The sequence below is a fragment of the Chelon labrosus genome (assembly GCF_963514085.1).
Source record: "Chelon labrosus genome assembly, chromosome: 9".
NCBI classification, from domain to species: Eukaryota; Metazoa; Chordata; class Actinopteri; order Mugiliformes; family Mugilidae; genus Chelon; species Chelon labrosus.
Window position 1 is genome coordinate 5,228,241 of NC_140359.1, and position 17,343 is coordinate 5,245,583.

The following is a 17,343-nucleotide window of genomic DNA, read 5'->3' on the forward strand; positions in this document are numbered from 1 at the left end:
TTTAATAAAGTAATCACAAATGGTATATATTTCAAGTTCAGCAACTTCTGGATAAAAATGCGTCAGTTTTGTCTTATCTGGAAATTGTGAAAACACATCACCAGTGACATTGACAAAATGTGAGTATGGTATATTAAAATGTGATTTACAAGCACTGAAAGGCACAACTCAGTCGTTAAATGAGGAGAATGATTACTGGTTGTGTATATAAACAAAACAAAAGGAAAAGAACAGAATAAAATGCCGTAATCAAATCTGGAATACCTTCACAGAGAATAATATTCCCCCAGTGCAAATGTTCCGGTCCTGTTGGACTGAAAATACATGGACAAATAAATCGACTAATATTGACATTAAGAATAAAATGAAAAAGGTTTAATGTAAAATTCTACGTAGAAAACGTCCCTGAATGAATGCTGTGAAAAGCTTTGAACTGAATATCAATTATCACTTTCACATTGTACAGCTTATATTTTCGAATAATGATGGTTGCTTTTTACAGCTGCAATATTCTTTTTATGTTGAAACTAATTTAAAGTACAAAAATGTTGTTTAATCCATTGTTGGATGTTGTTTTGAATGTTGTTTAATCAAAATGGATCAGCAAATGGAAAACAGAAAAGCAACAATTTGAAATAATGTTAATTATTATATATATTGTCCCCCTGTGTACCTTGTTATAGTTGTGCTCACAAAAATCTTCTTGCACAATTCCTGTTGGTAATAAATTGAATCACTCCCTGTCACTTTGTTTCTTCTCTGTGTTCTTTTAACGTGTTTACATGTTGCTGTTACATAAGCTTGTTTGACTGGTGGAAAGTCGGGAAAAAAAGTATGATTCCGGTCTTTTGACATTTTCAGTTATTCTTCATAACCACAGCTGGGAGGAACACGTTCAGATTTAACCTTGCAAATCCTTCAAAAATGTACTTATTTCGTGTTGGCTTTTTCAGTTTGAAATCAAATATACTTGAAAAAACACAAATATTTGGGAAGTCTGATTCAGCCAATGTTTTAAAAAAAATAAAATAAAAAAATGTACTGCCGGTGATGAATAAACAGATCTTGCGGTGTGTAGTCCACCTTTAACAACAGTTCATTAAAATAGCTTCGGTGATGCGTACTAGCACACTTCAAGCATCATTTATTTAGGCAGCATTTATTTGTCCTTTTGATGAAAGTCATGGAGATTTCTTTTTAAATGGCTGTAATCAGTTTCTCAGCTTGTACTTCCACTGACCGTCCGGGGCTATTACTCATGAAATTAAATCAATAGAAGAACAAAAAGCACAAAGTCACGAATATTTAATTGGCTGTTGACAGCCAATGACCATGCCCTGTTCAGCCACGATCCAGGATTCAACAAGCTTGTTGGCCACCCACCTATCAGTCCTCTGCTCCACTGGGTGACAAATGAAAAAAAATAAATATATATATATATATCAAATTATGTGAATGAATGTGTCCTCAGGATACAGGTAGGCCCTTGAAGTTGTTACCAAGTAACTGTAAATTATCATTACTCCTGACTGGTAGTTCTTAGACCAACACCACATTTGGGGGGGGGGGGTGCGCGACTTCGTATGTGAGAAATGTTGCACAAATCCTTTGGTGCCTCTAGGGAAGTCTGGTAAAGTCTTAGCTCTGAAGACATCTGATAAAGATCTGAGGCTGTGGACTTAGAAAGAAGTGAGCTTCCAGACCTCCGCAGCCAGCCATTCATCTCTGCTTGGGGCTACAGGCTCCATGCTACATTAGCTGCTAATAGCATGCCACATCTGAACATCCGACTGAACTGTCAAGGGAGAGGGTTGCATTATGGGTAATGTAGCCACCAGTGTATTTTTGTGATTGTGGCCATAATGCTCAACTAATGTGCGATCTATACTTCTGCATCAATTTGACGCCGTAGATACGGTCCCTACGCAGACCCTGATGCCGTACCTTGACGTGCACCTCCCCAGAAATGTAACTCCATGTCACTGCAACACAGACCGCTAGAGCTGTGTTTGATCCACTTGGTGGTAGCGTATTTCCTCTTTACTATTCCCGGTTGCTTCTCCAGCTCCTCAATTTTCAAATGGTTTGTTTTTGATCAATAAAGATGGAACACATGGAGGAACGGTTAACTGAGGAGGTTTGAAGATACAAACATTCGTCTTCGGTGAAATTTCATCAAAAGTTTCATTCCCCGATTGTTGAAAGTGAAGCAGGAAGTAGAAACAAAAATAAATCCAACAAAGATGCAATAAAGCAATAAAGACACAGCGCCAACTAGCGTTTGGGTGCCGTTGTTACAGAGCGAGCGCACAAGCATAAATGGCTCACTCCGTCGTAGGCCAGTTGCGTAGGTTATGCCGTCTATGTCCCACAGAGGTATAAACCGCACTTAAATGCCATGATGTCACCATTTAAAGCTAAAACTGTTGTTGTGCGTTTGGCTTTTAATAAGGCCCCATCCGCACCTGGGTTGAAAGCTTTAATTCTACATCAAATCATCAAACTCATTATCATTAATGCCAGCTTTCCTGTGGGGAGAGACAATATCAGAGCCTTGACTCAAAACATGAATACTGTAGCCTATATATGCAGCATTGACATTATAATCTACTGTATGTAAATTGGTTGCGTGAGAAAAACAGAAATCAGGTTACTTTGGAAAGTTGACAGCAACAAGTAATGTATCCATACAGAATCCTTTAGTGGAGTCTGCCAGTACTATAAGACTCAATTAGGTGTAAGATCACTTATCTTGAAATATAGTAAGGTGGTGTTGGCACACACACTGACAGCGCTTCAGCTCTGTTTTGTTTTTTTCCACCTATATACTTTCCATATGAACAATCCAATGAAACACTATGAATAAAGCGACTGTGTAACAATATACGCAGTCATCTCCATATTTGATATTGCTTTTCACTTTGGGTTCCAGCCATTTGGAACAAGTTAAAAAAAAAAACATTAGAAACTTTATTCTCACCCCATTAATCACTGACACAACCCATCAGACCATTTTTAGAGGGCCACTACACTAAAATAGCGAACTATTCTGCATATAGTTAATCTAACTAGCTCGTAGATTTCCTTTTCTGTGTGACACACTAGGTGGAAATAACCTGTTGTATTACTTTTACCCAGTGCTTCCTCCAGTTTTAACCCAGTCCTAAGAGTGGGGCGCCACATGCCTTCATCTGGAACACTGAAATTGAGATAAGTCATTTCTATGACTGATACTCCACAACAGTGCTAGCAATCACTTTTTCTCAGGTCTGGAGCCAATCACGCATGATGCAGCAATTCATTTTCTCCTTCACAATACGCTCATGGAAAATTGAGTCCAGTCCACATCCGTCCATCATAAACCATGCCATGACAGGCTTTAGAAGAAAACTGAAGTAAAATTAAAGCCATTGACAGCATATTGCTATGTGAAATGCTGTCGTGCAGCAAATGCATCGCCCTACGCTGCAATGTCTTGGTGTTACCTGACAAAACACAAGCGTGCCTTTGACTTCGCTATCTTGACATAGAGCGTTACACGGCCACAGCATCTTTCCTGCACATACACCTCGCCAGTGTGCGGCTGACGTCGTGTTCTGGAGCGGCTCCAGTGTTTAGCAAGCACTTGATGATGACAGATGCTTAATGACATACATGTTGGTTCTGCCAGGGCCAAAATGCCCTTTCTTGGCGATGCGTGCACATGTACACCAGATTGCGTCTTTAAACACTGGTGAATATAGATGGATCCTCAGAGAGGCCTGAAAGTCCAAATATTTAGTCTCTCAATTGTTAGTCACATGCTGTTAAAGCACCAGAGTTTAGAAAGTGAATGTGGTAGTGATAACAGTCGCATCCACACCTAAATGATCTGCCTTTGTTTGTAGAAGCTTTTTTTTTTTTTTTTAAGTTCATTTCTGCCCTGTACACTCACACTCACACTCACATTAAATGCAGTCCTCTCAGCTTGCGGTTTTGGCTTGCTGCTGTCCCCGCTGGTGGTTTTCAGCAGGTCTATCAATTCTGGATAGGAGGCTTCCTCGTGCATCTGAGCAAAGCCAGGTCTCGTCTGGAAGAAAAAAAACTCCTGTCTCCTAAACTCCGAGTTTGCTTTAGCAACCGTCTATGCACAAACTGTTGCTGGATGCCATCAGCCCATAAAGCCGTCTGCGCAGCATCGCCACAAACACAGCCACCCTTGTTAAACCATCACCGTTAATTTGAAATGTTAACAGAGGTGTCATCTTTAAAGTGCTTTAGAGAATCACTTGGCCTTCTTTTGAGCGCACATCATCACGCTGGCATGCAGATTGCTGTGCAGAGGTCTAAGTTATTGGATGATTTAACTGATGAGCAATCAGGGGTTGTATTATCCGACTCTGGTTTGATTACAGCCCAACAATGATTTGCAGCTTCTTTTTTTCTTTGACATTTTTATTTTTCAATTCAACCCTTGCACCCGGCAAATTATAGTCATTTTTGATTGCAGTGCCATGTGCTACCATTGGTCCATACTGCGTAATGCATTAAACATTCTGCAGGAAGCTGCATATAGTTGTCTCTTGGACTCACTTCAAGAAAAAGAAGAAAATGTCTAGGTGAGCGCTGTCTCTGCAGCAGGGACGGCTGTAAAACAGATTCATTTGATAAATTCAGCTAAGCTGTTACTCTAAAAGGTCGGCGTTTGCTGCGTGCACACTTAAAATCAAATTAAGTGCTTTGTTTTTTTTCTCTTGCTCTATAAGGGCTGTTAGCAACACAATAGAATGCAAATTGGTCACTATTTAAATAGAGGGATTTCACACCTTTGGCCTTATCATGGAACGAGGCAAGCCAGGGAGGAGATGGACACTCGGGGCTCGGCAAATTGACTTTGGCCTGTAGTGCTTAATTAGGCTGGATAAAGAAGGGCTTCCCTAATGGATGCATGCCCTGCAAACACAAACAGAGCTTTATTAGATCACCACCCAACATTTGATAAGATAACGTACCCATAAACTCCTCAAGAAAACCTTTCAGAAATGATTTAGCTTGGCAGTTCAGTACAAAACACTACTTCTTAAACATTACATGTGAGATGCTTCTTTCAGTTTCCCCAGGGCCTCATTTTTTTCCCTACAACACATTTGTGGAACCACTGGAATGAAATGAAAACCCCCTGACCCGGTTTTTGTTTTCTTAAATTTGAGTCACAGAGCTAAAAAAAAATCGGGTAGTTCCCAAATCCTCAAAATCATTTCAAACAGTCTGCTAAAAGATTTTTTTTTTAAAAAGGTGGTTTTAATAATTTCTCACAGGTGCTCTTCTGAACTGGACACGACATGCCTCCATGCTTAATTTGTACAACTTAAGATCTGGTCAGACAAAAATTGCTCAACATTTTATGATGTTTTCCAACTAAATAATGTGTGTGTTGAACAAAGGGAAATAAATATAAATTTACAGCTTGTGAAACTGCTTTAAATCTTATTTATGGTGCAGAAGATGAAACATTTCTTTATGCAGATGGTTACACAACATGGCTCTGTGTTTTTCACCCACAGCTGGGTGTTTGTTTGTTTTTGTTTTTTTTACGAACAACTGAAGGCTTAGGAGTGAGACTGAAATGCAACGGTATAGATGAGAGGTGCACGTTTACAGAGCTAGTTAATTTACTATAAATGCAATTAGGATTTCTTAACATTGCAGGGGCTGGGTTAACGTTGTTCCCCTGCGCCCTCAACAAGTGGAATAAAAGCAATAACTGCAAGTTAAATTTGTATTCTGCACAACTGCCATAAGAACATATGGATCCGTTCCGTAATCCATTATCCATTGTTTGTAATTTATGTGCGCACATCAGTGTTTTTCGTTATTGTTTTGTACTGACAAAGGAAGCGCAAGCCGGGGATTGAGGGGAGGCTCCTGGAGAGTTTTTACACACTGGGTAATTAAGCGCTTTGACTGACAGCAGAGTGCCAAAAGGCGCAGACGCACACTGATTGGCCAAAGCGCACTTTACGATCCCCTCTTGTTTCCCTGCTCGGCACAGTCAGAGCAGTTTAGCTCCCCGAACTCTCACAGGAGCCAGACGCAGCGCAGCAGAGGAGCGCCAGAGGAGACTGTCTGTGGACTTTACTCAACGCGTCTTACTCCAGAGCTTAGCCTTTTCTCGACGCTGTTATTACTTTCGAATTTCTTCATGAAGTGAGTGGGTCGCATTCATTTCGTTGTTGTAAAAAGAAAACATGAGGTCTACTTCTGAATCGTTTTGGAGGATGATCCGGCTGCTGGTGACAGTGGGGCTCATGTCAGCGTGTAGAGCGACAGAGTACGAGTACCTGAGCTGGAAGTCGGACGCATACAACGGCGGGCGCAGCTACTCCAAGCCCCCCCAGTGCGTGGACATCCCGGACGACCTGCGGCTCTGTTACAACGTGGGTTACAACCAGATGTTGCTGCCCAACGTACTGGAGCATGAGACCATGGCCGAAGTGAAGCAGCAGGCCAGCAGCTGGGTGCCCTTGGTGCACAAGAACTGCCACCCGTCGACGCAGGTCTTCCTCTGCTCGCTCTTTGCGCCCGTGTGCCTGGAGCGGCCCATCTACCCGTGCCGCTGGCTGTGCGAAGCCGTGCGGAACGGCTGCTCCCCCATCATGGAGGCGTTCGGGTTCCCCTGGCCGGACATGCTCAACTGTGACAAGTTTCCCCAAGATGATGTGTGCATTGCCATGACGCAGCCCAATGCTACCGAGGCCAGCAAGCCCACAGGTAACTCACAGCAATTTCAAGTGGCCAGTTCCTACTTTTTAATGTACTTATTCCTCAATCAGATTTTATCAATACACTGTTTGATGGGACTGGCACAGTCGTGTGCTTATTGCCTTACTAAATGCATGCATTTGTTTGGGTCATAAACCTCCATTTCTTCTGCTTATGCTACCTGAAGAGGAGATGTTTTTTGCTCATTGCTGATAAATCTGCTGTCTACAGTATATTGTTAACATTTGTTTTGGGTTAATCAATTTGATCTATGAGATCCCCGAAAACTGGTAGACATAACCCAGAACAATGACCAAAGCTGAGGGCTGTGTCCACAATTTTAGAAATCCTGAGGTCTAAAGCCCAAGGTATCCACACCAACCCCCTCACCGCCAGCAAAAATAACTACAACAAAACTACAATGACAACAAAATATCTTATCTTTTAACAGTCAAATTTAAATATATAAAGTCAAAATATGTTGTATGTGTCAATTTAAGAACATAATCTCGTGTTCTTAAATTCCACAAAGTCTCTAAAAATGAGTGTTGCTATGGTGAACTCCTCAAAAAAGTTTCTCTTGTCATAAACAGTTTAAAACTCTGAAATGTTATTTTGTCATTGATACAGCGCATCCGAAAGCTGCAAATCTTCTTACTGGTGAAGCTCTTAATGGTGACTTGGAATCAATAAGTGAAATTATCCATACTATTCTAAATTAATTTTGTTTAGATGAGCAACAAGGCTACAATTCAGTACTTCTTAATATAACTAAGTATTAACAAACTAACTCAGGCTAACTACCTGACTGAGAAAACAAACAGCCAGCACTTTTGCTGCTGTGTAAAAGTCGACACCGGCGCAGTTAAACGGGCTTGAGAATGTTGTTTCAGGGGTGAAGGTGTGTTTGCAGATGCAAATCCCAGCACAAACAAACCAAATACAACCTTTTGGGGAAGAAAATTCAGCGGTGAAAACCTGGATTTGGTCCCACCTTAACAGCCGACCCTCTTCCTGGCGCCTAAAGAAAATCTTACATGGTTAAGGTTTCTTTTCAGACTGTATTCTGCTGCATAAGCCCTGGCTTTAAAATGAACATGAAGTCGCTTACTATTGACTTGGACTGATATTGTAATATTGGCAAAGCTCAAACAGATGGTAGTCATTTATTTCAAGGTGTTTGCTGAATTGGAGGACAATGCTGGGAGGAGGTCCAACCCCCCTCCCAAAAAAAAAAAAAAACACAAAGAAAACCGAATACCTGCATCTATTTATTCACATTCTCTGACAAATACATTAAATCTGATTGAAGATGCAAATCTGAAACATACATTGTCAGAATGAGGTGCACGAAAAACTCGCCTGGAGGCAGCTCTTCCAAACAGAGCTCCCAAGAACATGATTCCCCTACCATCTATCACTAATGACTCCTTTAGTGCAGATTCCCCAGCATGCAGCATCAGTGAACGGGGTGGTTGGGGGGAGTTAAACACAGTCCAGAAAAATTGTCTTCCAACTCTAACCTCTATGGGCCAGGCTGACAAATACCAGAGAAAGCCCTGAAAGTGCACAAAAGCAACAGTTGCTTGGAAGATAAAGCTCTGGATAATTTGGAATACTTTTGGTTTTGGATTTGGCTGCTGCACCAGCATCCCCGCTGGTCACCTAGGTGTACGCCAGCAACGGGGAAAGTACAACCACCCCATTCACTTAAGCCATAAAATAGAGGGGGGATTTCCATCATCACATCATCATCTTACTTATATTTCAATCTGAAGCCATAAATACACCACTTGAAGACATTTTCTCTGAATGGGGTTGCCATAAATGGGGGGACTGTGGATGTTCAAGCAATTACACAGAGCTCACTGTAACCATAGGGGGACATATTCCATGTATCCGCGGAGGGGGTGGGTGTTACTGACTGACATGGTGGTATGGATGGAGGCCCGTTTTTCTAAAAAAGTCTCCCGCTTCAGGGCAATGGGGGGGTTGGGGGATCACGCAGAGCTCTGTGCTCTCCAGACATCACCTGTTATCATTTGTCAGCGCCGGCGTTAAATAAAGCCAGTGTTTTCTCGCAGGCCTTCTGACGCTGAACTCCTCAGAGGGAAATGTGGTCCTCTGCCGTCACCGTTCGCCCGGAAAGTCGCAAATCTGATCCCGGGGATGAAAAAGACAAAACAAAAGCGGGCTAATCTCCTCAGCCATCCTTGTTAATGATTGTTAATAGAGGTCAGCTAACAGTGCTCACCACGCCACTGCTGAATACGGGCTGGTGATAATTGATTTAAAGGAGACCCAGGCTCAAAGGCAAAGGGACCCGGCGACTCTGCAAACAGTGTCTGTTTTCACAAGCTCTTCACACTTGGGTGTTACTTTCACAAGGTTTCGTTAAACACATGTAATGGACAACTGGCAACAGAAAGAAAGCTATTAGTTTTCCCTTTTCCTGCCCCTCAGACGATTCAGGTCCGCTGAAATGCAGTCGATTAAATACTGCGATCGCATTGCAGGTCCACGTTTGTTTGGAAAGTATGCCCAGCTGTTTGGTATGAAGTGATCATTTACGGTATTAGAAAAAATTGAAAAATCATGTTAGTAAAGCATTCACAGATATGCCTCTAGACCGAATTACTTTTTGGCAAAAACACATTTTAGCTCTTTGTCTTCAGTTGTTTTGTTTTTTTCTCTCTCTGAGCTTACTATTGTTACCTTTTTTTTTCTTAATTCTGGAATTTTAGAACATTTCTATAAGCTCAGACTGAATATCATTTCCATTTATTACTTCCACATTTCAAATTTTTTTCTCACCTATGTGTGTTTACATCAGCACTGAGCGAATCCATTTTAAAAACCTTCCCATTGTTGCAGACAGTGTGGAAGAGTGTTTACTGCAGCTCTTAGTTACAGCTGGCTATAAAAACTGAAGACATTCCTCACTGAGGTCAGGTCATCAGAGCGTACGAAACCCAAGAGACTAGGCGACTGACACCAGACACTTAGGAGGATCTCTTCATGCACAGAGCTGTGGAGATTAGCGGATAAAACGTCTAAAACTGGGCATTTCTGATTTCTCCAAGTTGATTCTTTCCCCAGTGGGTGGCAACAATTCCCACATTTTCATTAATTCCGTACTGGAGTCTAGCAGGTTAGATGTTGCCTGTTTTTCCACTGATTTCCAAAACGTGTCTTATTTATTTTTTTCTTTACAGATTACTCTCCCATCTGCCCTCCATGTGACAATGAAATGGAAACAGATACCATCCTTGAGCACATGTGTGCCAGCGAGTTCGGTAAGCAACCTTGCAACTCCCACACAACACGTTGCAGTACACAGTTGGATGTGCCTGGACATGTATCGTAGTGCTCTATGAAATTAAAAGAACGGTTCACATCTATTTTATCTTCCGTTTACATTAACGTAACCCTGGTCCGTAAAGTCTTAACAAAGTATGCTGAGCTCAGTTTGTTCTACAAAAGTATCTGGCCATACTTGGTCATATTTGTCACTGACGTGGGGTTTTATCTCCAGGTCAGATACCAGGCCTGTCTGCTAGATAGAGGATGATGTCCTGTGACTAATGAATTGGGGTCATTAAAGTCTTTATGTGGCAGGTCCTTGCAGTAGTAAAGTGGGATGTTTGTTTTGCTGTCTGGGCTGACTTGTTACGGGATAGCTTCTGCACATGGGGGACAATACACATTATTTATACGGTATATAAAAAAGTTAATGATAAGCCACCTCCAAAGACATCTATTCTAAAAATATATTTAAAAAAATGTTGAGATATACTGTAGATAGAAAGGTTGGTTTTCTATGCTCTGTGTTCGAGAGTGGTATTCCTAAAATTTGCTGTCCCATTTCACACCCCGTTACGCTTTGTTGGATATTGTTGTGATCTTTACTAGTGCAGCATGTAAAGCAAGCTGTGCTAAACGGATTATCACCACAATAAACTACTTGAGTAGTAATGTGTTGAAGCATTTCATTTCCTTGGATAGAGGCCTGTGGAGGACCGTGACTTACCGCATCTTTGAATCTCCAACTCTGTTTACGACCTGGCTACATAGGTTGCCAGGTAGAACTTCATTCTGCGGATTTAAAATCTCGCTTCAACGTTTTAAACCTGCGTTTGTCTTTGATGAAAAGTATTGCCTTTAAATGTAACAGGATTAAGCCATGTATGTTAAGAAGTGTGAGTTTCAATGGTTCCATTTTAATATCTAACATTGAAACGGTTCCATGCCCTCTTTTAGATGACAAAGGAAGCTTTGCGATTAGAATCAGTTCTCCAGAGGCACTGTTTTAAAATAGACTTAATTGAAAATTGTAGAGATGGATCAAAATTTGCGAACTGGAATAAAAACCAGAACAAAAATAACAATAACAAACCAAGAAGGAAGGGACATCTGAAGACGATGGGAAAGGATTTGGTGGATCTTGCACAAGAAACTCAGTATTAACCATATGCACTTAAAATAGAAATCGAATGCCTTGAGTTTATTTAAAAACACAAACAATGACTGAATTGCAGTTATGAGGACTTCCAGGAATAATATGTGCATGATGCACAAAAGATGCATGATATGAAGTTTGACTTTCATGTTTTATTCACGGGCTGGCCCAAAACTTGCGGCAGCTTGAATTCCAGGTGCCATGTCGAGCAAACATAGACTTGATGCACATTGAAAACAGACTTTCTTCCAGTTCTCAGAAAAAGTTTAAAGTTACATTTGTTTAACGAATTGCCGTGGTGTTTATGCTGCGGTGATGGGACTCGCCTTGTTCAGTCTGCGTCCTGGTTTGCCAAGAGGAGAGGGGCACATTATTGGCTTGTTTCATCTCCGATGAAGACTGATGTTGTTTTGCTTGCCTGTCATAAGTCCCGTAACCGGCTGACATGCGAGGATACACAGACAGATTTAGTGACGGGCTGAGGATGAGACATGGTGCTGCTTATGTAGCAGGACTGACCCTGCAAGGGAGCGACCTCCTCAGGAATGCAGCGAACCTCCCCGTTACTTCAGTATGAGTTGATTGCTGCGGGTAACTAATGCATACCCTGACACAAGATAGCATCACTGCTTACTGGATATCCAGCAAGGCAAAAGATTTGTCTGTTGCTTTTTCCAGCAAAGCCAATGGAATTCAGTTTGGGTTTGAGGAGAAAAATGCAACTATAAATATATCCTACAGCACCTGAAGCCAAAGATGAGTTAATGTCCTGTCTTGAGGAAATTGAAGATATGCAGATGGAAAAATCCCAGGCTTTAATCATGCGATGTTTTATCCCACCAAGGAAAGATAAGGCGGTCATCCTGATTGCATTCTGCTAGTTTCAACTTGACTCACAGTGGACGTTGGTATTGACTTGTTTTAGGAGCCTGTGTTTTAAATCCAAGTTGCAGACAAGCCCGTCTGTTTTGTTTGGAGAAGACTGCAAAAATAGATATGATAGATAGATCTCTCGCTCTTCTCCGCGGAACACGGGGATGGGAAAGCAGAGAGAGGCCCGAGGAATGAATCCCTGACTTGCACTAAAGTCTTTATTAATCTTTGCGGACCAGTCATGTGTAAAATATCCTCACCCTGGCAGTAAATTAGCATTTTTGTCCACTGAAAAGCTCTCTTACTGGAATGGATGGAGACTCCCTCAGTTTGGGTCAAAGTTGCGTGTGAAGTTGTTTTTTGGTAGTAATGATGTTTCTCACCCCAACCCTGGCATCATTTGTTTCCAGTCGACTATTGCATGCCTTGCATTTGATTCTTCCTTTTTAGATAAAATGCTGCAGCATCCCTGATGAAAGCATCATGCTTGAGGCCCTGATTTCTCCCAAATGCTGATGATTCCTTCTCTTAACAAACACTTACGTACACTCAGCTCACTCAGCTGGTAACAGATTTACAGCCTATCCCACTCAACACTTTGTTCCCGCCGCAATTTATCTTTGTGCTTAAGGTTTTACGGTACCTCATTGTCCCCAGAAACTCCTGCACCCTTTCAATTAAATCCCTCTCTCTGCCTGCAATGGCTCACTTTGTTGTTGTTGCCAATTGCTCCTTCCCTTTGCTGATGCGGTAAACAACAGGGCAGTCCTGCGCTGGAAGACTGATCACTGCAGCTTATCGGATCAGCTGCGTTTCCATTATTGTGAACGGGGAGTAGCACACGCCCTCCGTCTAGGTTTATGACACCCTGGGAGCTGCAGGGTCCTGTCTGTGCATCTGAGCCGGCAGATGAAATCAGGTCAGGGGTCAGGTCACGACAGAAAAGGGCCTTTCCCCCAAAATGACAATTTCTTAAGGAACTGGCTAAGAATGTGTCGTGATGCCAACATTATGTGAATAACTAAACCTAGTTTTCATTATTCTAATTAAAATAGACATTCAGATTATCTACATATTATCTACCAAAGGGCCTAAAATCAGGTTGTCCTTTTTTCTGTAACTGGAATTAGAGTTCTGTTCAATTTAATTATTCTAAATAAACAAAATGTAGCAAAATGATTCACTGAGGTTTATGATTTGCGTAATATTTCTATTTTAAAGTTAGAATTAAAGATGTTTCCTCTCCTTGCCACATCTAATTTTAGTTGTGTGTCTACTAGTTGTATGTGCTGGAACAAAGACATTTTAAAAACATATATCAACTTAACTTAACCGGACCACGTGGGCTGCATTAGAATTTGTTCAAACAGGTCACATGCTAGTTCTTATTTGGGTGAACTTAATTTGTAATCATCTCGTGACTGCTCAGATTTTTCTTGCAGCCCCACACGGAGGGTCCATGACCACAGGCTGGGAACCACTGGAATAATTCAGTTCTGGTCATTTATGCGGAGCAGCGGTATAATACAGATCATTTGCTTGAGAGGAGAAAACAAATTCTCTACACTAGAAAGATTTTTGTTCAAAATTACTAGTATTTCAAGTATGAAAGTTACTTATTACACGTGATGCCTGTTTTATAAAGAATGTGTGTTGTTAGTGGTTGGTCATATTTAAACTATTTTAACGTGGTATCCAACCTGAGGCTCTTAACCCTCGTGTAGGTCTCAACACCCAAAAGTACTTGGGCAGATTTAGGAAAAGATTTTGGGTTAAAATAGACCACATGTTAGGAGGAAAACTTGTGACAGTGACGACAGCAGCAGAGAATATTTGGCTCCGGTTTGTTTACATTGGAGCCAGTTGTACTGGGAAGGACATTGGGCTCCATTGTGACAATAAGAACAAACTTTGTTGTTGGAATTTATTTTCTCAAATTTGTGCCCTTTCTTCTAATTTAATATGGAATGCAAGCCCTCCTTTGTGCCATCACAATAAACAAGGTTACAAAGTTAAGCTGTTTAAAACATGTGTCCCCCCTCATGGAAAGATTCTGGTTCATCTCCTGCCATATGTCCCAGTAGTTGTGTGTCTGTGGGTCATTCAGACTTTGCACTGTAGCGTAGAAATTCAGGGAAATGAGGAGCTGAAGAGAAACACAGGCATGCATAAAGAATGGAGGCGATTAGGTAAGAAGACAAATATCCTGGATGAAGATCTCTAATGCACTTTGCAAAATGTTTGTTCAAAATTCTGGGTTTATTTTCATCCAGATTTGAAAAAAAAGTCAAAATGATTCATGTAACATCAGTTTTTTAACCTGAGATCTTGAGCTAGTTGCACAGAGATACAGTTTTCCTTGGTTTTCCTTTGCATATTTATGCTCCTAGCCCTATGGCATATTCAAATTCTGTGTCGGTCAAATAAATCTTTAAAAATATTACAGGACAAACTTGAACAGAAGCAGTTTCGCCAACCATAAGCAAAGCAATGCGATTAAGCCCTCAAGCAATGTTAGGTGCAAAGAAAGTTCAGAGTGTCAAAGGATTATCGAAGGTGGAGGATTTATTAAGATGAAGTCCTTTCAGGGGTGGGCAAGCTGCCTTTTCTTTTATGACTCACTAATTATAAGAGCTGCCCATTTTGATTTCTCCGAACACTAAGCCCCCTCACAGAGAACGTTTGACGGAGGATAAAAGTCTAAATCCCTACCATGTGCACCCTTAATGCATGGGGAGAAGAAAGACGGCTCCTTTTTAACACTTTAATTAGCACTGGAAGATATGCGTCTGAAGAGAGATGAAACATCAGGAAGCTCCTTATGTGCCACTTCAAGCCTTTATGTCAGTCGTGATTGTGCAAAACTGCTGTCTAAAACTGTGGGGGAAATTAGACAGCGGTTAAAACTTTTTCATTTCAGATCTTTGCTCGAGTGTGAAAATGATTCATGTTCACTCAGCCTGTGCCCTGCACTGTACCGATGGTCACAAGACCTTTTCTCTGATATGACTCGCTGATTTATCCCAACACTACTTCTGACAGTTAGGTTGAACAGAGCCCACCGGGCTTTGATATTTTCCCCTCCAGCTGCCGTGTGACAAGGTCATCCATGCCGCACACACATTGCATGTCTGTGGAAAATGACTGGACGTAATACACACACGCATGTAGAGATTTGGACCACCAAAGTGTAACTCCTGCGCTATTACAGAAGGGGAACTGGAGGAAACAGAGAGATTAGAAGGTTAAATAGAGTTCTTTTGCATGAAATCTTGCACAGATTCCTAACTGATATCAGATTATGCTCTTGGGATTAACTAACTGAAGGAGTCAAAAGGTATCTACACAAGTTGCAATTTAGAGATAAACTGGTGCGTCCATTGGTCGACACAAGCTGTTTGTTCATATATTTTGTACAAGAAGTCATTCACTTTTGAGCATAAAGTAATTTTTCCTTCTGTTTCCTCATCCCCAGCTTTCAAGGCCAAGATCAAGGAAGTGAAGCGCGAGAACACGGACCGCAAGATAATACTACAGAAGAGGAAGAAGATGGTGAAAGCGGGGAATCTGAAGAAGAAGGACATGAAGAAACTGGTGTTGTATTTGAAGAACGGCGCAGACTGCCCCTGCCAGCAGCTGGACAACTTGGGAAACCAGTATCTAATCATGGGCCGCAAGGTGGAAAAGCAGTACCTCCTCACGGGCATCCACAAGTGGGACAAGTCCAGCAAAGAGTTCAAAAAGGCCATCAAGAAACTCAAGACCTACAAATGTCCCGTATTTGAGACTGTCTTCAAATAATACGGCCGTCACTGGTCACATCTCATCCTACATATGAACTTGCACAAGCATTCCCAAACTTCGCTTTCTGTTGTCCTGTTTATATATCTATATCTTTGTATATTCCCAGATATACTTTGGAATCGTCGGTTGTTAAGTTTGATTTGAATGTGGTTAGTAATGAACCTAAAATTAAAGGGCTGGGTGTCTTTTTTCAGTTTAGCTCAAGAAAAGGACAATATAGTAAAAGCTCTCTGAAATAATTTCCACTATTTGTATGTACGTACGTTGTTACACTCTTCCTCCCATCACGCAGGACAGTGGATTGGTTTGGCATTTGGGGAAATACACTAGTTTGCTCTCTCTCCTAAAAGTTCGAGGAGAAGATTGACACCAGTTTTGTGTCTACTTGGTAAATATGAGGCTAGAGTTGATCAGACATAAACATTGGGAGCCAATTGACACTAGTCTCTCTCCAAAGGCAAAAAAAAAAAAAAATCATATAATTTTTTTTTTATACATTTAGAGTATTTTTTGCATGTATTAAACAAATTAAATGTAACATATTATTCCGTGATATTTTTTGAGGACAGAGCAAAGACAGGTGGTTCCCCCTTGCTTCCAGTCTGAATGTTAACATAGGCTAACCATTTGCTGGTTGACTCTGGACAAGAAAAAATGTCCTACTATCCTTAAAAAGATCGCCTCTTTCTCATCATATATTATCTCATCAAATCATTAGACTACATAAGTTTGAGCCTGAACAGTCAAACAGAGTTTCTGTTGAATAATTTATTGACAGAAATATAAGAGAACGTTAGCGGATAATTTTGTCAAACACATTCCTATGTCCTTTACATTTCTTCATTTTCTTTTTCATGAATTTTGTTATTTGAAAATCTTTAAAGAATTATAAACAGCAATCTGTGTTTTGAGATAACGTGTAGACCTGTGTGATAGATTTTCTTGATTCTGGCTAAATGTTTTTACCCGTTTTCTGTCTCTCTTCATTTTGTCAGCAGCAATCAGTATTCATTAATGGAACATGCTAGTATTCATTATTTTCATAGTACAAATACTGCCAACTCTGTCTCCTGGTTCCTCCTCTTCTTCTTCTGCTGAAGTGTCTCTGGTCCGTTTTAGCACTATTTTGTTTCAGATTTAAATGTCAGCAGTGCACTACTGCCTATTACATGTACATACAAATTTTACATAAATATGGAAAAAAAACAAATTGTGTCTGTTATATTATTAATTTTTTTCCCCCAATCCACGCCGCTTGCCTGCACAACACAACACACAGTACATACTAGCTAACCAGGTAGGAACTTCCAGCTTAAACTAGTGGATCAACTTCAGATATTGTTCAACACCTAGGTTTATGCTAAACCTAATATAATGGGTATGATTTGATGACTTTGTCCACAGAATTGATGCCCATAAACAGTAACAAATGTATGCCAGAATCCATATTTTTAGATACGAGATAC

General features: G+C 40.9%; 1 protein-coding gene across 1 annotated transcript; it reads left to right on the forward strand.

Annotated features, from left to right (window-relative positions):
- Positions 1-5,600: 5,600 nt before the first annotated feature.
- Positions 5,601-17,070, forward strand: sfrp1a (secreted frizzled-related protein 1a). The gene is made up of 3 exons (XM_084551562.1): positions 5,601-6,750; positions 9,957-10,037; positions 15,549-17,070. The coding sequence occupies exons 1-3, from the start codon at positions 6,228-6,230 to the stop codon at positions 15,872-15,874; spliced, it is 930 nt and encodes a 309-aa protein (XP_084407688.1). The 5' UTR covers positions 5,601-6,227; the 3' UTR covers positions 15,875-17,070.
- The last annotated feature ends 273 nt before the right edge of the window (positions 17,071-17,343 follow it).

Excerpts from the sequence above, each read along its gene's own strand:
- sfrp1a (XM_084551562.1), top strand. The coding sequence starts at position 6,228 with ATGAGGTCTACTTCTGAATCGTTTTGGAGGATGATCCGGCTGCTGGTG. Across the intron at positions 6,751-9,956 it reads CGAGGCCAGCAAGCCCACAG|ATTACTCTCCCATCTGCCCT; the intron begins GTAACTCACAGC and ends TTTTCTTTACAG. Across the intron at positions 10,038-15,548 it reads CATGTGTGCCAGCGAGTTCG|CTTTCAAGGCCAAGATCAAG; the intron begins GTAAGCAACCTT and ends CCTCATCCCCAG.